Source organism: Mus musculus, chromosome 2 (assembly GCF_000001635.26).
Source record: "Mus musculus strain C57BL/6J chromosome 2, GRCm38.p6 C57BL/6J".
Classification (NCBI taxonomy): Eukaryota; Metazoa; Chordata; class Mammalia; order Rodentia; family Muridae; genus Mus; species Mus musculus.
Window position 1 is genome coordinate 38,267,246 of NC_000068.7, and position 21,618 is coordinate 38,288,863.

The 21,618-nt window shown below is 40.5% G+C and overlaps 1 protein-coding gene across 18 annotated transcripts in view; it reads right to left on the reverse strand.

The window, feature by feature from the left end:
• Dennd1a (DENN/MADD domain containing 1A) overlaps positions 1–20,165 on the reverse strand; it is a 488,421-nt gene extending 468,256 nt beyond the window's left edge. For 6 of the 18 annotated variants that reach the window (XM_030250063.1, XM_006498001.4, XM_030250065.1 and 3 more), the window contains exon 1: positions 19,868–20,159. Coding sequence is in view for 5 of the 18 variants with exons in the window: in XM_006498000.4 (XP_006498063.1) it covers positions 19,868–19,884 (17 nt within the window). In the remaining 13 variants the exon portion in view is untranslated. Of the gene's footprint in view, positions 1–19,867 lie in introns of all 18 variants that reach the window. The other 12 variants (NM_001362978.1, NM_001362977.1, NM_146122.3 and 9 more) reach the window with 5 other exon arrangements.
• Positions 20,166–21,618: the final 1,453 nt, after the last annotated feature.

Here is a 21,618-nt window from a genome sequence, read left to right on the forward strand (position 1 = left end):
CTGTGCCCACAGCTATGTATCAGTAAGACCAGGGTAAAATTCATAAAACCTAGAAAGTAAACAGTAGCAGACTGTCTGGGGTAGACGACTTCAACTCAGTCCAATGAAGCAATGGTGAACTGGCCACTCTTTCTCCATTATCCCACAAGATGAAATCAAATCAGCCCCAAAACTGTGAGGCCAGCTAACTGCAATGCACGGAGAGGAGAGAAACAGGTCTTGCAGAGAAGGACCTTCTCTCCAAGGAGAGGAAATGCATCTTCTCCTCCTGCGCTCGACTCACAGACTATAGGTACAGACAAGAGGATGCATGAGGGTACCACTGAACAGGGCTAAAAAACATCCAACACTGTGTGCCATGACCAAAACTGAGGGCTGAGGAAAGAGCACAGTTGGAAATTCAACTCCAGATCTCACCTCTGAATGTAGTGAACCATATTAGGGCTCATTGTCTGCTACATCTTCACTAATGAAATTGCCAGTCCTTCTTCATTTTTGTCATCATATCATGAGTGTGCACACTCTCTCATTGAACTTTTAATTGGCATTTTCCTAATAAACAGTGATACTGAGAAGTTTTTCATGTGTTTATTTGCCATAACACGCTCCCTTAATTATGTCTATTCAGATCTTGGATTGTTGATCTTAGCAAGTCATAGCCATCAAATGTTATATATGAAGGAAGCAGTAAAAATTGTAAGAGCTAAGAAAATATGTGAGATTTTTAGAAATCTGTTTGTTCTTTTCATTATTTTAATGGCATATTTTGAAAAGCAAAAGATCTTATTTTTGATATGGCCCAAATTATTCTCTTATACTTACATTTTATATTTACTTAATGTAAATTTGAGGCTGAAGAGATAGCCCAGTGGTTAAGAATACTTGCTGACCTTACAAGAAAACTGGACTTCAGTTCCCAGCACCTACATTGGGCAGCTTACAACCACCTCCAGCTCCAGATGATCCAATGTCCTCTTCTGGCCTCAGTGGATACATTCATACATACATACATACATACATACATACATACATATGAAAATAAATCTTTTTTAAAATTAAATTTAGCAGTAGTTTAGAATAGCAGAGGGGATAAACGGGGGGAGGGAGGTATCAAAGACAATGCTTTCTGCATTGATTTAGTAAATAAATGAGCACCTACCATCAAAACTATCTCCTCAAAGGACATCAACAAACCACCATGAAACTAAGTTACCCTTGTTAGATTCCTACTTCCATTAAGCACACAAACTATTAAAATCTGTCCCTTACCCTCGATTCAAACCTTGAACCTCACTTTGCTCTACTCAGTCTTAAAATAATTCTCACAAATTCAGCTCTTTTAACCATGCCAATAATTTCTAAATATCTACCTCTCTACCCAAGAACAGTGGCACAACAGTGGCAGCCAACATTTATTAACAGCCTTACTATGTGGCAGGCCCCAAACTATTTTCTAACTGTATGTTGTAGATCTTTCCTAGAATATCATCACTTACACTCAACCAAATCTATCCCTCTGGATCAAGGCCAGTTCTTCTTTCTCACTTATTAGTTTCTATGGAAAGAAATAAACAAATGCTGATACCCCCTGAGATAGGGGACCAACAATAGGTATACAAGTCTACCAAAGTCCAACTTTGGGAACCAGTAAATTTCCTGGGCTTTCTTACAGAACATGGGTGACTTGAAAGCAGCCATACCAATATGGGTCTCAACCCAGCATGGATAACGACTTCTCCTTAGATGCATGGATTCTTTACTTCAGTTAATCTTCTACCCTCTGTATAGGCTGGCATCTCATGAGACCACAAGACCACATGTAGGTAGAATAGAAGTATATATAAAGCTGGCAGAGACTTCTCAGGTGAGGGTCTGACCTAACTCCTCCTATGAGACAGGGTTAATATGCCCAAGCTCAAGAGGCACTCTTGAGTAGTCACAGATGCTTCTGGTGAAAATGATAATGGCAGTTGTGCTCAGAGAACAGCATTTAATAGCTTACCAATGGGAAGGTGTGGTCTGTCTTCATTTATTCCAGCTTCTTGTCCCTCTCCCACAGTCAATTAATTTAATGATTCTCCAATAAACTTTCCAGAAGTGCTGGAGGTTTTAAAGATAGATTAAGGTCCAAAATGGCCCTTTTCCAATTTGCATTTTAAAATAAGGTAAGATAATTTAAATTTTTCTTACTATAAGTTGTTCCTAACCCATCCTCACCTGTTCCTCTCTATTCTGAAATACAATATAAAATAGCATCTCATTTAGAGAGAAAATGTAGTTTGAAGTTTAAAGTATAAATATTTCATAGCATTCCACAGAATACCATGACGCTGAGATATTCCACCACCTGAGCATGCTTAAGCAACACTGAACTAATAATTTCCAACTTATATTCTGCTAAATTGTTCTTGCCTGTGCAATGTGAAACTTTTCCTATGAAGAAGTCAGACCAAGGTAGAAGGTCAGTCCAATTTACTTGAGAAAATACTAAGAAGTAGGCCACCAGGACACCATAAATTTCTTCCTCCTTAATTCCAGACTCTAACTACACAATCCTGTAGTGCCAACCAGCAGACAGGTAGACAGAAGTAACTTTCAGTGATGAGTGGACGAGTGGCTGGGTTTTATATTCTGGTCAAAACAATCAAAATAACCTGGACGAGCATGTTCTAGATCACCATTCTCTGTTAATCCCCAGTATTTACTGCACAGATACAGCATAACACAATCAAAAACAAAAACAAAAGACATATTTATAATCCCAAAGAGAATTGCTAAAACCAAATGATTTAAGGTTAAGTCATATGGAACTATGACAGACACAAATAGAATGAGTTAAAATTGTATATAGATTCCTAATTTAATGTTCTTAAAAACAAAACCCAGGGTTATATGTTAAGACGCACACCTTTAATCCCAGAACTTTCAAAGCAGAGGCAGGTGGATCTCTTTGAGTCTGAGGCCAGACTAGTCTACAAAGTAAATTCCAGGTCTAACTGAGCTACAAAGTGATACCCTGTCTCTAATATATAAATAAATGAAACCCAAAGATAGTGAGATGACTCAGTAGATAAAGACATTTTATGATAAGCCTAATGACTTACTTGAGTTTGATCTCCAAAACCTACATAGTGAAAGAAGAAAAATCTAGAAAATCTGACCTCTGACCACTACACATATACCGTGGCAAGTGCACATGCACACATACAACACACATAAATATTATAAATGTTTTAAAAAGTCAACATCAGCCAGGCATGATGGCACAATTCTTTTCTTTTTTAAAGATTGATTAATTGATTGATTGATTTTATATGAGTACACTGTCGCTTTCTTCAGACACACCAGAAGAGGACATCAGATTCCATTACAGATGGTTGTGAGGCTCCAAGTGTTAGCTGGGAATTGAACTCAGGACCTCTGGAAAAGCAGTCAGTGCTCTTAACCACTGAGCCATCTCTCCAGCCCTAATGGCACAATTCTTTAATCTCAGCACTCAGGAGGCAGAGAAAGGCAGATCTGAGTTTGAGGCCATCCTGATCCACAGAAAGAATTCCAGGACAGCCAGTACGACACAGAGAAACCCTGTCTAGAAAAACTAAAAAAATAAAAGATATGATGTCTTTTAAGATGTCCTCTATATATAACAAGTTTGCCCTTCCTCCCACCCCTCTATCTGCCAATTAAAGAGTCCTAAAGTCCCTTTGGTCCCTACCCATCACGGGAAAACTGATTCCCAAACTATCTTCAGTTCCTGTTTGGGTTTCTATTGCTGTGATCAAACATGACCAAAAGCAAATTGGGGAGGCTTATACTTCCATGCCATAGTTCATCATCCAAGGCACGAAGAGGAACTCAAACAGGGCAGGAACCTGGAGGCAGGAACTGGTACAGAAGCCATGGTGAAGTGCTGCTTACTGGTTTCCTCCACTTGATCTGCTCAGCCTGCTTTCTTATAGAACCCTGAAACACCAGCCCAGGGATGGCACCATCCACAATGGACCAGGCCCTCCTCTACCAATCACTAATTAGGAAAATGCCCTAACAGCTTGCCTACAGCATGATCTTACAGAAGCATTTCTCAATTGAGGCTCCCTCCTCTCAGGTGAGTTTAGCTTGTGTCAAATTCATATAAAACTACCAGCACAGTTCTCATCCTGCTCATGAGCTTCAGGTCCAACTTTTTTTTTTTTTCAGATAGAAATTGTTTCTTTTTAATTGAGTACTTCATTCAGACATTCCTCTGCTAGCTCTGCTCTGGAAGCAGCTAGGTACCCACCTAAATATCACAACTCAGTGAACATGGGCCCAAAAACTTTTAACTCTAAAAGTTCCCCATGGACAGTAACATGACACTTAACACAGTCATTTGCTCCAGGAAATCTCAAATGCTTTATACCCTTCCTTCCCCTATGGCCCATATCTCCTGGCATTCTTATTTGTGTGTGTGTGCGCGTGTGTGTGTGTGTGTGTGTGTGTGTGTGTGTGTGTATGTGGTGCTGGGTACCTTGCAAGTACTCTACATCCCCAAAGGTAAAGTTGAGGGGAAATTCATCCATGCCCATATAAATTACTAATCAAGGTTGAGAATGAAGGCATTTGTTAGCTGTTGTCAAGAACTCAGTTTACTTTTTAAGCACTCCTACAGGCTTGCTTTTGCAGTGTTTCCTACAACTTGAACTTGTGTTCCAGTAGGCAAATTAAACCAAAAAAATGATAGCCCAGGGACTAGGAGATAATGGAATCAACTCAGTAAAGTAGTGACAAAGGCCTGCCAGGATTGCAATACAGATGACTATAAGACTGAAAGAGAGAGCAGGGGAGGGGACCCTAGAAGGCAAGGGGAGGAACTTCCAAAAATCAATCAATCTCTGTCTGTCTCTCTGTGTCTCTCTGTGCCTCTCTCTGTCTCTCTCTGTCTCTCTCTGTTTCTCCCTCTCTCCCTCTCTCCCTTTCCCTCTCTCCCTCCCTCCCTCTCTCCCTCTCTCTCTCTCTCTCTGTGTCTCTCCCCCCCCCCTTTCTGAAACAGAACAGGCTATGCCTCTGGAGTGCTGACATTAAAAGTGTGCACTACTATGCCCAGACTCACTCAAGAACCATTTCACGTTTGAGTTAAAAAGGATATGATAAAAGCAAATAATGTAAGGAGCAAAAAAAAAGAAAACAGAAAAAGGTAGACTAGAAAATCCAGGAAGAGGAAAGGAAGAAAAAGAATACTATTTTAGGAAACAAAGATCTCCAAAGAAATGGCAGACTTTACTGTCTTGCACAAATAAATGCAAAACTGTTTAAATATAGACATGAAGCTAATAATAAAGGTAGAATTAAGATAATGTTAAATTCTGGATGAACTATAAAAAAAAAGTTCACTAGGCCCTAATGTTAACATTCTTCTCCAAACAGGGAAAAAAAAATTATCCTAATGCCCTATATACCCTAATAGAATTAAATTCTTATTTTTAAATATTCACAACAAACATTCTATTTCTAGAGTTAAAACAAAGATGAAGCATTGAAAACTTGGCTCTGGTCATACACCAAAACTTAAATAATGGCACATTCCTATGATTTCAACACTCATGAGGCAGAGGCAGGAGGATCATAAATACAAGGCTAATCTGGGCTATATAAGTGAAATCCTGTCTCAAAACACTAAAATAAATAAATACATTTTAAAAATCAAGTTATCACATAAAGTATAAGTCTAGCTTACAGAATGTAGACCAGTAAGCCTGGGTAATACTTCTCCCTGCCTTACAAATTACTAAATTAAAAAAAAAAAAAACCAAAAAAACAAAAAAAAACACTGATTCAGAAACAATAAAGAGGTTTTAAGTATAATTACCCAATAGCATAATTAACATAATATAGAAAACAGCAAAGGCTGGGATAATATGGTTCCTGAAGGTTCTCGGTTCAATTCTTAGGACAAAAGAAGAAAAAAAAAAAAGAAAGAAAGAAAGAAAAGTAGAGAAGAGAAAAGAAAAGAAGAAAGAGGGCTGGAGAGATGGCTCAGCAGTTAAGAGCACTGGCTGCTCTTCCAGAGGTCCTGAGTTCAAATCCCAGCAACCACATGGTGGCTCACAACCATCTGTAATGAGATCAGATGCCCTTTTCTGGAGTGTCTGAAGACAGCTACAGTGTATTTACATATAATAAATAAATAAATCTTTAAAAAAGAAAAAGGAAGGAGGGAAAAGGGAAGGAGGGAAAAGGGAAGAAGGAAGGAAAGGAAAAAGGAAGGAAGGAAAACAAAATACAAAGAGGCACTATAAAGGCACTCAATTTTCATCTTAGGGAATCAGTAGTTACTGTCTAAGATTAATTAACAGACAGATTTATCTAGGGTTAGGGGTGAATCAACACAACTAAAAATAGGATTGGTTAACAGAGTTTATCTCCAAATAGGACTGGAAAAGAGCAGGGTAAAGGGCTTGTTCTTTATGAACGTATAAAAGATTTGATTTTGTGTACTTAAAACTGATTTAAATTTTTTTTAATTGCATACACCTGCAAGATTTTGCTGAAAGGACCCTGATATAGATGTCATTTGTGAGACTCTGCCGGGGCCTGGCAAACACAGAAGTGGATGCTCACAGTCAGCTACTGGATGGAACACAGGGCCCCCAATGGAGGAGCTAGAGAAAGTACCCAAGGAGCTAAAGGGGTCTGCAACCCTATAGGTGGAACAACAATATGAACTAACCAGTACCCCCAGAGCTCGTGTCTCTAGCTGCATATGTATCAGAAGATGGCTTAGTCGGCCATCATTGGGAAGAGAGGCCCCTTGGTCTTGCAAACTTTATATACCTCAGTACGGGGAACGCCAGGGGCAAGAAATGGGAGTGGGTGAATGGGGGGGGGGGCTGGGGGACTTTTGGGATAGTATTTGAAATGTAAATGAAGAAAATACCTAATTAAAAAAATAAATTAAAAAAAAAATTTTTTAGACATTCTCAGGATGTCCCAACAGGCCTCCAACTCACTATATAGCAGAAGATGACCTTGAACTTCTGATCTTCCTGCCTTAATCTATTTAGTACTAGGATTAAAAATACACATCAGAGCACCTGTTCTGTGCCATGCTGAGGATCAAACCCATGCCAGGCTAGCACTCTACTGAGTTATATCCCCAGCCCAATCAAAACGCCTTTTAATGTGTGACAAATACATTGTGTTGACAAAGCTATAAGCTTAACAGCACTTTCCTGTGACCGTGTGAACTAACACAAATCATATGGAGAAGAACATCTAGCAAAATTACAAAATTGACTTACTGTTTTTCTTCCAGCACTGGAGACCAAACCAAAAGTTTTGGGCATGCTACCCAAGTTTCACCAATTAGTTATAATACTATCAGCCCTAAACTTTCATTTGACCCACTATTCCATCCTAAAATGTACAATACACATATTGTACTCAAGAGTATTTAATTCTGCAACATTTGTAACTTAAGCACCCATCTTTTGAGACAGGGTGAATAAACCACGGTCCACCTACTTAAGGGAATACTATGCTGTGTATAGAGAAGGAAGGGTGGTTTCTACGCACTGCTAAGAGCCATCTCTTTATAGGAAGAGAAAAAAATCAAAAGCAGAATGCTACTACTACTCACTTGAAGGCCTGGCATGAAAATGCATGAATATACATCATGTTTGCCTTTTGTATCTACTTTTAGTGGAATGACAAATAAAAGTCTAAAATCGAACTAGTTACCTATGGAGAGGAGAAGCAAAGGAGTACAGAGCAAGGATACTTTTAAGAATATACCTCTTCTGTAGCTTTATCTTTGAAGCTATATTATATGTGATGGTAAAAACAAGTTCAATTGTCTTTTAAAAGCAATTCCAGCAGTTCCTTATAGAGCTGCAGCATATAGCTCTGTTAGGTCTGCCCACCTTTCTAACTCAGAAGCTTTACTTTCTGTTTCTCTTCTTTTTCTCTTTTTCTTTGCAGTGCTGGCCGGAACCTCTTGATTTCTCTTTTTCTCTGAAGCTATCTATCTCCCACTTCCACTATGTGGATGTCTTCTCCATCTTCCTCCTTGGGCGGGTGCTAAGATTTACAGCTTGCCTGCCCTAGGGTTATTCTTTTAAACTCTAATAAAATTATACTTAAGCTTAAAAATGTAAAAAAGCAACTCCCCAAAAGATTAAAACTGTTTAAAGCCAACTATATTTCAAGTTGGTGACACAACCACAAAGAAGTAATTTGACTATACATTCTTTATAACCATGGACCAAAACAAACAAAAACCTACCAAATTAAATAATAATGAGCCTTCAAGATGACTCAGTGGTTAAAAGTACTTCCTAAACTACCTATGTAAAAAACTAAACGGTGGCTGCATTTGTAATCCTAGCCCCAGTACTCAGTATAGTGAAACAGGAGGCCTCAACTGCATTGGCTGAAAGCTTACCTATACAGTGCAGTGGCAGAAAGGACTAGAGACCCTACTCAAAAACAAGGTAAAAAGAGTGAACCAATTCCCAAGAGCTTTTCTCTGACCTCCATATATGCACCATGGGACTTGACTACCTCACTTTCTTTTACTTTTTCTCTCTCCCTCTCCCTTCCTGGGTGGGCAAGCGGGAGGCGAATAAGCGTAAATCTATAATAATAAATAATAGTCCAGAGATAGCACAGTGATTAAGAGCAGTTAACAAGCTTCATAGGACTCAAGTTCAGTTCCCAACACCAATACTGAGCAGTTTACAACCACTTGTAATGCCAGTTCCAAGAGAGATGGCTCAGCAGGTAAAAGAACATGATTTGTAAGCCTGGCCACCTGGGTTCAGTTCCTGGAACCCACATAAAGGTAGAAGATGAGCTCAAACTCCACAAAGTTGTCTTCTGACCTCCAAATGAACATTGTGGCACACAAGCCCATGGACACATGCACAACAATAATAAATAGTATTAAAATAATAATAAATAGTTTCAGCAGTCCAGCTGCTAGAGGCAAAGCTGGTGCTGCTGAATAGCCTGGGCATTATGGAAAAAGCCAAAGACTTGTGAGAAATTAAGTCTTTGAGCACAGTTTGGGAATCTGAGCTGTAAGGGTGATGAAGGTAAAAAAAAAAACAAACAAACAAAAAAACCTGCTGTATCTGGAAATGGGAAAGATTGATATGAGCATAGCAAACAATTCACACTTCTATTGTCAAGGCAGGCCTCACTATGTAGCTCAGACTAGCCAGAAACTCAAAAAGTCTTTTGTTTCAGCCTCTCAAGAGCTGGGCTTTTTAAAAAGTGTACAGCACCATGCCAGAATATTATAGTTCATCTTTAAGTACACACACTCTGTCTGTCTGTCTCCTAGTTTTGACTTCTGGAAAACCCTAGAAATAACAACTGACATAATAGCAAGCCTTCCCACATGAAAAATTAAACTCCTAAAGCCCAAATCAAGATTACTAAGGCCATTTTCCGCCATAAGTAGGTAGGTAGAACTCCCAAGAGAATACAGATCTAGAGCAAGAAACACTTAAAATGACCCTAGAACATCTTATGACAAAAGCAAAAAACTCTCAGAAACTCCTAGGACCCTGTCAAAAGGACTCCAAGCATTTACTTGAAACTCCCAATAAATAACCAAAAAAGGGACAAATTCAACATCAGCAAAGATAATAACTGTGATAGCTTGGGGGGCCAAATACAATTACATAAGTGCATTTAAAGTGACACCCCCCCAATAAAAAAATTGCCTTCTAAAAATTCAAAGAATCTGTATGAAGATTCATAAAGGAAAGCAAACATCCATCCTGTATTTCTGGTGAGAACTGTATGTTATGGCATTGAAAGATTGATATGGAAAAGGTTTTCTTTATAGAAGCATTCAAGCAGTCCAACTAACAGAAGAAGATATAACAGAAACAAACTATGGTATTTGACCACTCTAGCCAGTTAAACCAGGAGAGTGAACCAGAAACCTACCATGTGCCGCCTGGTAGAAGCCCATTGCCACGTATGTATTCTTGCCAAGAAAAGAAACTTGAATTTCAGCAAATAACTCATTCTAATTACCAAGTTATAGGAAGTATCAAAGATACAGGAACATATTAAATAATCCATGAGGATTTAATGGAAATTACATAGAACCAATAGTTAATTTTTCTGTAAGAACTAAATTGCAAAGCCAGGAATAGTGGCATACACCTCAAATCCTAGCACTTGAGAAGCAGAGGCAGGCAGATCTCTATGAACTCAGGGCCAGCCTAGTCTACATAGTGATTTCTAAGATAGCTAGGGCTATCTCATAAAAAACAAAAACAAAAAGAAATTGCAAAAAGGAAAAAAGATTTATGAAATACCAACCAGATACAGTGTAATGACATCAGTGTATTCAAACAAATCTGTTTTTTTTTTTTTTCTTTAAATGGGGAGATGGTCAAGATAGAACAGTAAATAAAGGTGCTTGCTATCTGAACAAGTCTGAGCATTGAGTTCTATTCCTAGGACCCACAGATGCAAGGAGAAAACCAACTCTACAAAGTTGTCCTCTGACTTACACACACATGTCGTATCACCCATGATGTACCCATACATCACACACAAACTCCTAATAAACTAAACATTTTAAGCCAAAAAATCATGAAATGTTGAATAGGTATTTAATAATACTAAAGAACTCTTCTAGATATTTTAGGTGTGGCATTATTGTTTAAAAAGATCTTTCAGATCTTCCAGGGACAGGGAAATATTTAAGAATGAAATTTGTCATTTGGAATTTGATTCAGAATAATCCAGGACACTAGAAGGTAGCAGAGGGAATTATAAACCATTACCTATTAATGAAACTAAAGCTATAAATTAATGGGTTGAAACTGAGTAATGAGAGTGATTTGGGAGCTCATTATGCTGCACTATTTTTACAAATGTTTATTTTCCAATATATAACCATTTTTAAATGGTTATATATTGGAAATATAAGTACCATGGGAAATGACTGAACATTGATACCAGCTAAAATAAAATATAAATTATTGATGTCTTTTAGAAAATGGAATAAAAATGCCCAGTATTTATGAGAACATAAAATGTTCTAAAGTATTGCAATTCTGACTATTTAAATGTTCATCTGACTTCCCCAGCTAACAGAAGAAGAATCATTTGCAGATAGTGGGTCTCAGGGCTTCAAATAAATCCAGGAAAATATACCATGCATCTTAACTGTCTCACTAACTAAAGTAAATATGTTTTTCAAAAAAAAAATACATTGATTGATATACATATATGTATTTGCTTTCTTTCAACCATTTTAAACTTCAGATTTTCCATGTCAGCATGCTTTTTCCTCAACAATCAATACTCCTGATAGCTATCTAGATAATTACATCTCTGCTGAGGGCTACAGACATCTTTTGATCCTCACAGCTCTTTACATGACATATTCACTTTCTTTTACAAATTATACACTTATACACACACACACACACCAGGGGGGAGGAGTTAGAAGAGAGACTCAGAATTTGGGAGACAGTATACAAGCTGGCTATGTCATATACACATTTGGGGAAGGGGTTGCTGCTTCAGCATTATACCCCTTATTCCAGCCTCACTCACACCCTGGAGTACAAACTCAGCTAGGACTCAAACAGCACTTACTCTAGACCAATTTCCTTCTGTCTGTTTATTCACAAGGCCTAAGCAATATCAATGCAACATCCAGGAAACCTTTCCTAAGGCTAACAAGTTCAAAAACGGTTTCTTTCTGTTGCTTTCTCTTTCTAAAATTGCCAGGGATAGATTTCCTTCTTGCCCACTTTAAGTCTTACTTGTCTAGCAGAGCTCATGCCTTCACCATGGGGCTCTTAAAAGTTCTTTCCCTTTCCCCAGATGGTAGTGGTGAGCACCTTTAACCCCAGCACCAGGGAGACAGAGGCAGATGAATCTCTGTTCAAGGCCAACCTGATTTGCAGAATGAGCTCCAGTACAGCCAGGGTTACACATAAACAAAACAAAACAAACAAACAAAAATCCTCACTGCAGACCAAAACACCTTCTCCCAAATGTAAATACATCGTACACGGATCCTCACCTTATGAACATCTTATTTAAAATATAACTTAGCTAAGTTTACTAGATCATCTTCACTCATTTCTAGAGTCTACAACCTCCTGTCACATCTACCTAAAATTTCTCTGAAACCCATTCTTTTCTTTTCAATACCAAAACCTCAGATCAGGCCTTCATCTCCTGCAACATAAACTATTGCATAGTTCCTTCCACAATCCTTCAGCATTCCTTTTCCCACACACATTCCTGTCAGTAAAAACTAAGCAACACACTTTACACATATCCATATATACTCTAATGGTTTATAGTTACATCAATAAATTAGAAAGTACAGAAGTCCTTAAAGTTATCATTAAACTAAGTCTTTTCCCCATGTTCCAATGGATCACCTTGCACAACCCAGGGATGCCACTGTTTGGCCACTGCACTCTAGTCTGCTGCTGCTAGTAGTCTACTTAAAAGCCCCAGCAAGATCCCATTGCAGTGCTCACTGAATTCAATTGCACAAGCCTATTTTTTTTCAAGTCCACATCCTGTAATCTGTGTGTGTGTGTGTGTGTGTGTGTGTGTGTGTGTGTGTGTGTGTGTGTGTGTGTGTGAGAAAATCATGTCCTCCCTGTATTTCAGCTATGCTTTTTATCTCCCTCTGACTTTTGCAAAGTCTGGAATGCCATTGCTCATGACAGCTGCTGATGTGTATTTAACTAAATGGAATATAACCTAACAGACAAATTCTTGGAATGTCATCTGTCTTTTCAACAGGAACAAATACATCCTAAACATAATTCTTTCCTGCTTTTATTTGGAACATGTTTTTTTTTTTTTTTTTAAATCTGGTATTTAGTGGTAGTGGCACACACCTTTAATCTCAGCACTCAGGTGGCAGAGGCAGGTGGATTTCATCTGAGTTCAAGGTCTACAAAATTAAAATGAGTTCCAGGGACAGCCATGACTACATAGAGAAACCCTGACTCAAAAAAACAAAAAGCAAAAGAAAAGAATCTAGTTTCTTCTCAATAGTTAAATGCTTAATGGAAATATATTCTGGAGAAATGTGTTGTTGGGTAATATTTGACCATCAGAAAAGCTACTATAGTATTTTATTGTGTATCAGATCCATCAGTCCTTATTCAAAATGTCCTGTGTGACACATGACTGTGCCTGGAATGAATAAACTCAGTAAGAGTAACAGAGATCAACTCTGGTTGGTTGGTTGGTTGGTTGGCTGGTTGTTTCTTCCTTATTTATCTTTCCAAGTTCCAACAAAGTTCTCCTAAGCAAAAAGGATGTTGCAAATCCAGGGATTAATTCTCCAAGGGCCATGGAAAAAAAAAAAGGTTAACCTTTGAAACTGCAACCAGCATTCCAGCTAGGAACTCATTCAGATTTAACAGCCTGAATAAAAACATTTATCTTCCCTGTTTCAACCTTCCTGACTGTAAGAGCTCAGACTGGAAGCACAGAATAATACAAACACACTGTTCAAAAATTCATAAAAATTCAACAGGCTGACTCCAGGCTCTAGTAACAGAAAGCCCAATCTCTGAGAAGACTTTATCTTTCACCATTCCAGGTCCTTCTAACATCTACTGGGGCTGAGATGGAAGCACTGTACTGGAAAGGGGAGAGGCATTAGATGGGGAAAGCACAAGAAAAGTCACATCTCAACTCCTAGTGAGGAAGGAAGGAAGGAAAGAAGGAAGGAAGGATGTAAGGAAGCAAGCAAACAAACAAGCAAACAAGCTGTTCACCTTTTAAAAAGAAGCAAGGCTGTTTCTCTATGCTTGACAACAATGAGATGGGTTCATGTCCACTTTCAAGCCATAGGATTTCCATTACTCTTCCTTTAAGAACCCCCTTCTTTCTCCAAGTCTTCCCTTTCTTTCAGTTCAAGCCTCAGCCTCTTCTGAGAAACCTATCTTTTCTGCTTTGACCCTATGTTTTCTACAGATTCAATCTGGATTAAATCAGAGCCACATGGAGATACCAATTTACATCAGGTGGCACAACTGCTTTGGAAAATTATTTTAAGAGTTATCAAATAAAACCTAGCAATTCTACTGAAGTATAAATACTCAGAAGAGATGAAGCACAGGCTCATACTAGATGTTCATATTAACATTTTAGCAGTGAAAAAGGAAAATTAGCCAAAACACCTAATAACTGATGAAAGAAGGAGTAAAATGTGATACATGTACACAATGGAATATGAGCCACAGGACAGCCTGGTCTAAAGAGTTACAGCAAAGGCTACACAGAGAAACTCTGTGTTGAAATATAAATAAATAAATAAATAAATAAATAAATAAATAAATAGTTAAAATCCAGGCAGTGGTGGCGTACACCTTCAATCCCAGCACTCCAGAGGCAGAGGCAGGTGGATTTATGTGAGTTACAGCTTGTCTACAGAGGACGTTCCAGGTCAGCCAGGGCTACAAGAGAAACCCTGTTTCCAAACAAACAAATAAAAGAAATTTTACCCACAAAGAAACTACAATAATCCTGGAAACAATTATACAAAGGAAACGTAGCTATATACACAAAGGCTTAGGTATTATTTCATGTATATGAAATGCCCAGAACAAGTAAATCTATAGTAAATGAAATTAGATTGATTACCTAGGGTTGGAAGAGTGTGAAAGAATGAGGAGTGACTGCTACTGTTTCTTTCTAGGGTAATAGAATGCTGAAGAATTATAGCATGGTGTTTACTCATGACTCGATAGACATACTAAAAAAAAAAAAAAAAAAAAAAAAAGAAATTTAGTTTAAAAGATTTTATAAGACCTAGAGTGCTGCACACTTTTATTCCCAGCACCAGGATGCAGATGCAATTGGACGTCTATGAGTTCACAACCAGGCTGATCTACAAAGAGTTCCAGGCCAGCCAGGAGTACACAGAGAGATCCTGCCTCAAAAATAAATTAATAAGTGTGATAGTATTAATCATGCTCTCATTCTGACCTCACCTAAACCCCTTTTTACATCATCAGCTTCTAAAATCTTCCCCAGGGTTCTCTTGCTTTACCCTCTGCTTGAAATAATTTCTTGCCCAAACTTATGACTATGACTATGACTAATACCTCTTCATCCTTTAATTCTAAATTCAAGCATCATCTCTACAGTAAGGTTATTCCCCCACCACTCTATCCAAACTAGGACAGCCACTTGGCATCTTCCTCACTCAGCATCTGGACTGCTTTTCAACACATCCACATTACTTTATGTGAATTTACTCAATTTACCTATCAGACCCACCAGTCTGCCAGTACCACAAAACAAGATCCATCTACCTGCCAGGCATGGTGGCACATGCCTTTAATCCCAGCACTCCAGAAGCAGAGGTAGGCAGATCTCTGTGAGTTCAAAGCCAGCCTGGTCTACAGAACAGGACAGCCAGAAATACACAGAATACTCAAAGCACAAACAAACAAACAGAACCATATGTCACCCCCACACACTATAATCCCAGATGCTAACACAGTTCCTCACATTTAAATAATATTTTTATTTCCCTAATAGGCCTGTCCTCATATGTACCATCTTGGTTGATATCACAGCTACCACCACCACCCTTACCCTTTTAGGGCCCTATTCATCTTGCAACTAAAGCATTCTCTCCCCAAAGCCACCCTCTCTTGACACTTCTTCCCACACCCAGTCTCACCACCTAGTCATTACTGGTAGCCCTGATACCATAGCAATTATGTTCAATTATGCCTAGGGCTTGAGGGAGAAGAGGAAGAGGCAGTGTACATATATTTTGTACTTGTGCCTACTACTTTAGAAAGCCTTAGGGCAAAAGAAAATTTTTTCATTTTTGTACCTCTAGTACTTGGCACACTGTCAGGCACAATACTACTATAACTGTTAACAGCTAACATTTATTAAATGCTTAATGTGTGCTTGACACTTCCTGGTTGTGTAGTAAGAGAGTAAATGAATTAATGGATTCCTCCAATACCAACCTCAAGGTCGATCTGATGGGGACAGCAGAATAGCATAAGGGCTAATGCAGACCACCACAAGGCCAAAGCTGTTGGCCTACCCTGTTCCTATGCCTTCAAACCTCAAAGTATGCTTTTCTCAGAATCCATTAATGTCAGGTCTCTTCAAACTCACTTAAAACACTTCCTTCCATTACTTATAACCCACTTCCTGGACTTGGTGCCTGGAAGCAATTTCTAGGATGTCACCACAAGCAATATTAAACTGCCTCATGATTTCCTGCTGTGCATCTGCATTATCAGTTAAAGTGCCTCATATTAACCACATTCCACTCCACGGGGATCACTGAAACACTAAATAAGATTAAAATATACCTGTCCAAGATGTCACTCAGCACCACTCCTTTTATGCCGCTAGACAATCTCTGCTTGGGCTGAATGTTTACATTTCCAGTGAGTCACCTGAATATGGGTGACCTCTTTCCTTTTGTCACTTTAGATATTTGCTTTGATTCAAAACAATGTGTCATTATTTAAAATGAACACAGACTAAACAAACTCTTGTCAGTAAAAATAAGTAATGTTCTGCCCAATCTGCCTTATACTTATTAAATACAAAAACTTTTAAGAGTTCTAATAGCGAATTGCTCTTTTTTAATTCTATATACATTTCAATCTGAGAATTTAATGTCTAAGCATCTTAATTCAGATTCTATCTATTAAACACAGCTCATAAATTCTTCCTAGACAATCATGAACCAGTTCACAGGGAACTAAAAAGCAAATCTGATTGTCCTTGCTCTCAAGAAGTTTGTGTCTCACTTAATATAAGCAAACTGAGGAACAAAACTTAGCACTACCATCCTAATGTGGTTACAAAAACAGAGAGGCACCTGACCTAGGATGGGGGTGCAGAGAGCTGGTAGGGAACTAACATCTATCTGACCTTAAATGTGTGGACTCCTGCTCTCTCAAGTGAAAACTGCAATTAATAAGTAGTACCAGTGGACAGTTGTGTTTTAGAAAATGATTCACATTAAACATTACCATGGTGCCAGCACAGACACTGCTCCAGCAGCCCCAGCGTCCCACCCTGAACAAATGGGAAATCACCTCCTGAATCTAATAATACACATTTTATCACTCATCATACTGCAGACACCAGCTTCACAATTATGCACAGTATTGTTTTTTAATCCATTTTTATTTTTTAATATTGTGACAGTGTTAAATCAATCTTAACCCTTGGCCCTTAAAACCTTGTTCTCTGTTACCTGAAACGTGCGTGCCTTTCTCTGACATTTCTGGCATAAAATACATCAGATATTCTTTAATCATTTGACAAGAAGGTGTAAAACACTAAGTTCCTAATATGGGCCTGGCAATCACAATGATCCTGTGTTAACTGCTCATAACAATCCTTCAGGCCCCTTCTACTTTAGGAAAATCCAGATTCACTGTTTGGATACACTGTTTCATATCATGAGAGCCAGGCGGTGGTGGCATACTTTAATCCCAGCACTTGGGAGGCAGAGGCAGGCAGATTTCTGTGTTAGAGGCCAACCTGATCTACAAAGTGAGTTCCAGGACAGCCAGGGCTATACAGAGAAACCCTGTCTCAGAAAAAACAAACAAACAAAAAACAAACAAACAAACAAACAAAAAACACATAGCATGAGAAAGAGCTGGAATTTGAACCCAGATCTGATCTACATTGCCCTTATAATGGCACAAGACATCAGAGATAAGCAAAAGAAAGAAAGGTCTAGAGAATGCTCAGTCTGCCCCCCAACAACCTACTACCTACTTACTCAAAGGGGCCTGCACACTTAGCTTTCACTTCAGCCAAATAAATACCCTGACCACCTTCTGTTCTGCCTGACAGAATGGCCAGTAGCAACCAAAGCTGTTTTCTCCAACGACAAGGGCGGTACCTAAATTGATTATCCCCTTATCTCCTGTCCATCCATACTCCTAGCTATGAACAGAAACTGCACAATTAACACTTGCTATAGTCACAACTAATTTTCATAACTCCTATTTTCATATTCTCTTTCAATCTCACCACAGGCTAACATATTTCCCAGACCTTTTTCTTTTTTTTCTTTTAACCACTGAGCAGTCTAGTTTGAAGATTAATAAGGCCATTCTTCATACTAATTTCACACTTAATGCAATTTCATGCTTTGGTAAATTCCCTTACTCAAGTGCTCAGATAGTACAGTGATGCATTCCACCAAACACACTTACAAAACAAACTTGTCAACCTGCTACTGTCAAGAGTGAGAACACATAATCTGAACTTGTTCTATTTTAATGTTCACTCGAATACTTGATGCCTCCAGTCCAACAAGTCTCTGAACTTCTCTGGAACAAGAAAGTTAAGACACATCCTAGTGCTTTCTCTGCAACTCTGAGGTGACTTCCAGAAAGTGTTTCTACATGCTGTTGAAAGTCCAAGTTCACAACTCTTACCTGAAGGGGGGAATTTAGCCTGGAACTCCTTTTTTAACCCCAATAGTTCACAAACTAAATCACTTTACCTCCCCAGATTCTCAAACTCTTGTGTTATATTCTAACCTTCTCCCTTTTCTATAAAAATAAAATAAAGGTCTTCTTATGCTTCCACATCCATTTTCATGAGCAAACTTTTCTAATGTCATTCAGCAGGTGTCACAGGATTTCTGCAAAACTTACAAGACACCTTTTGTAAATGAGAACTCTAACCGCTGAAGAGACTGAACAGCTGGGCAAGGGTCACACTGCATGTGCATCACTTGGACATGCGATGCAATGTTTGAATAATTATTAGATTTTTTGCCCTTGAGGCCCTTCCTCTTTCAAACTTCCCTAGTACAATTCTCAAAATGCTGAAATAATCACATTCCACGGACTTTCCTATAAGAGGGTTTATGGTGTCTTATGAATGCTGTTTTCCAGAAAAGCCTATGCTGTCAACTTTGTTTTTCAATGTCCTTAAGCAATTCTATTAGTCATAGAGAAAAAGTGAGCATTTGCTAATGATTAGAGAGAGAGAGAGAAAGAGAGTAAGCATCTGAGTCCTAGGGCTGAGGAAGGGAGTGGCCAGAATTGGTCTTAGCTGGGAGGGGAGATAGAGACCAAGGCAACAACACCCAAATTGGACCACAGAAAAGTTGTAATTCCCAAAGACAACTTCTAATGTTTCGGTGGGTACTTAAGTTACAAGTATCAGCATTTTCACGAGAAAACGAAGCCTCAACCAGGGGCTCCAAGCAAATGAAGAAGGAGTAAGGGAATGTGCCTGACTGGATTGCAAAACCTTTTCAAAATCAGGTGCTCAGTGACAGCTAAAGGTGTCTTCCTTCATAGCCTTTGGCCCTGGCTTGTGTGCAGACTCAGATAAGAGGAAGAGTCAGCAAAGGCAAAGCGCCTTCCTGTGCAGGCAGGCCATCCAGGCCTTAAATGTCCCAGAAGCCCCCTCCCTCTAAGAACCTCACACCACTTCTGGAATGATTACAGGCCTCACGCAGACAGGCTGCAACCTCTCAGGACCTGCCAACTCTCGGGGTCGCCCCCAAACACACCCTTATGAAGACTTGCTTCCGGAGACCTCCCCTCTCCCAGCAGCAGTCTGACAGTTTTCTGGGGCTCTGTACATCCCGCCTAGGGAGCCACCGCGTCAGCAGTTCCCGCCCTCAGGTGAGGAGGGGGCATCTGATCATCCGCGCCCCTCCACCCCACACGCACCCCGTCCCCGAGCCTTCCCGCATCACCATGGCAACCGTCCCCCTCCCCGCTTGACGCCTCCACGCGGGGCGCCCCTCCGGTCTGGGCAACAAGTCCCCCAAGCGCGGCCCACGGCCTGCAGCTCTAGCCCAGCCTCGCCTCCCCCGCGCCCGGCTCCGCCCGGCCGCACTCACTTGATCCTGGAGCCCATGGTCCCGGGGCCTCCTCATGGACCCGCGGGCCCCGCTCGGTGCTGCGCTGCACTGCACTGCCCGCCCGCCCGCGGCCGACAGGCCTCCCTCAGGAGCTCTCCCCGCCCCTTCCTCCCTTCCCTCAGGCAGGGGCCCGCCCGCTCGAGGCTCGCTCCCCGGCCGCCGCAGCTGCTGTCGCCTCCCGGGGTTAAAGTACTCGCTCCAGCCGGGCGAGCGCCATGGTCGCCCGCGCGCGTACCCGGCGCGCGCCGCCCCCTCCGTCTCTCACACCGCCGCCCCCTCCCGCCCGCGCCGCTGACCGCGGGGGCTGCTGGGAAGTGTAGTCCACTCGCGTGAGGGTGGCCCCGGGGGGCGGGAAGCGCGCAGCAGGACAGTGGTCTACCCGAAAGGTCTGTGGCTTCTCTGAGAAGAGACCTAGGGACCTTTGTCCCACTGCTTTTCATCAGAATCCACCCAAAGCGACCTGAAGGAACTTCCATCGTGTCCCCAGAGGCCACTAAAGAAGCCTTCGTCCACTCCTCAAGTGGAGAATTTTTGACAGGCTAAAATTCGGGGAGGGGGGTGTCTGAATTGGAGGAAACAGTTGTCCTCCCCTCTCAGGAACTCACAATGACTCCAGTTTCACTGAGTCAGGCTTCAGGGTTCTGGTTTCCCGAATTTGAAAACTGAAGTTCACAGACCATGGATGTTTAGCTTTAAAGAGTTGGTTTTTTTGTTTGTTTTTTTGGTTTTGTTTTTGGTTTTGTTTTTTTAATACCTCCATAAGTAGGAGCTTGGGAGAAAAGCCGGCCCATCCCAGGAAATGGGGTATCATAGAACTGCATGCCAGGTGCTGAGGGTGAGTTAGTCCAAATGTTTAACCTGTGGAACCAATGACTTTATTGGACTTTCTTAGAAAGCATGAGTGGGGGTTGCTTACAGGAGTGTGGGTGACTCCAAAGCAGCTGCACTGGAAAGTGCACACCATCATCGTCGTCGTTGTCCGTGTTCCCGCCCCCCTCCCCCCAAGACTCTTTAATCCCAGCATTTGAGTAGGGGAGGCTAGTGGATCTCTGTGAATTTGAGGCCAGCCTGGTCTACAGAACTAGTTCCAAGAGAGCCAGGGCTACACAGTGAAACCCTGTCTTGAAAAACAAAAACAAAAACCTACCCTTCTATGACCGAAAGCTTCCTGTAGACATATATACAGTTTTCTTTAGTTAACCTCCTATAAACTACTACAATCTGTGTACTACAGCACCTCCCTGGGCCCAGAGGAATGTGCAATTAGAGTAGATTGCATACAAATGGCTGGGAGAACCGGGTGGAGTCCCCTCTGAGAAACTGTTAACAGCCAACAGGCCTGCTCCTGATGACCTTCTGCAAGCAGGCACAGCTGATGTGAAGATGGTGGCTATTTTGCTGTGAGGACCAGATTCTATAACCAATCACCTAGGTGAGAAAATTCTGGAAATATCTGAGGGAGTTTCCAGATTAGTTTAATTCAGGAGGGTGGCCTCTTCCATGGGCTGGCTTAAATGAACGGGGAAGGCAGCATTCATCTCTCTCTGTGCTTTCTGACTGGATTCAGTCATTGTGACTAGCAGCCTCACTTTTCTGCTGCCATGTCTTCTCCTTCTACCATGTTAAACTGTACTGTACCCTCAAACTGTGAGCCAAATTAAACCCTACATTGTTTTTTATTTTGGGATGTTTTTGTGTTTGTTTGGGGGTTTTTGGTTTTGTTTGGTTGG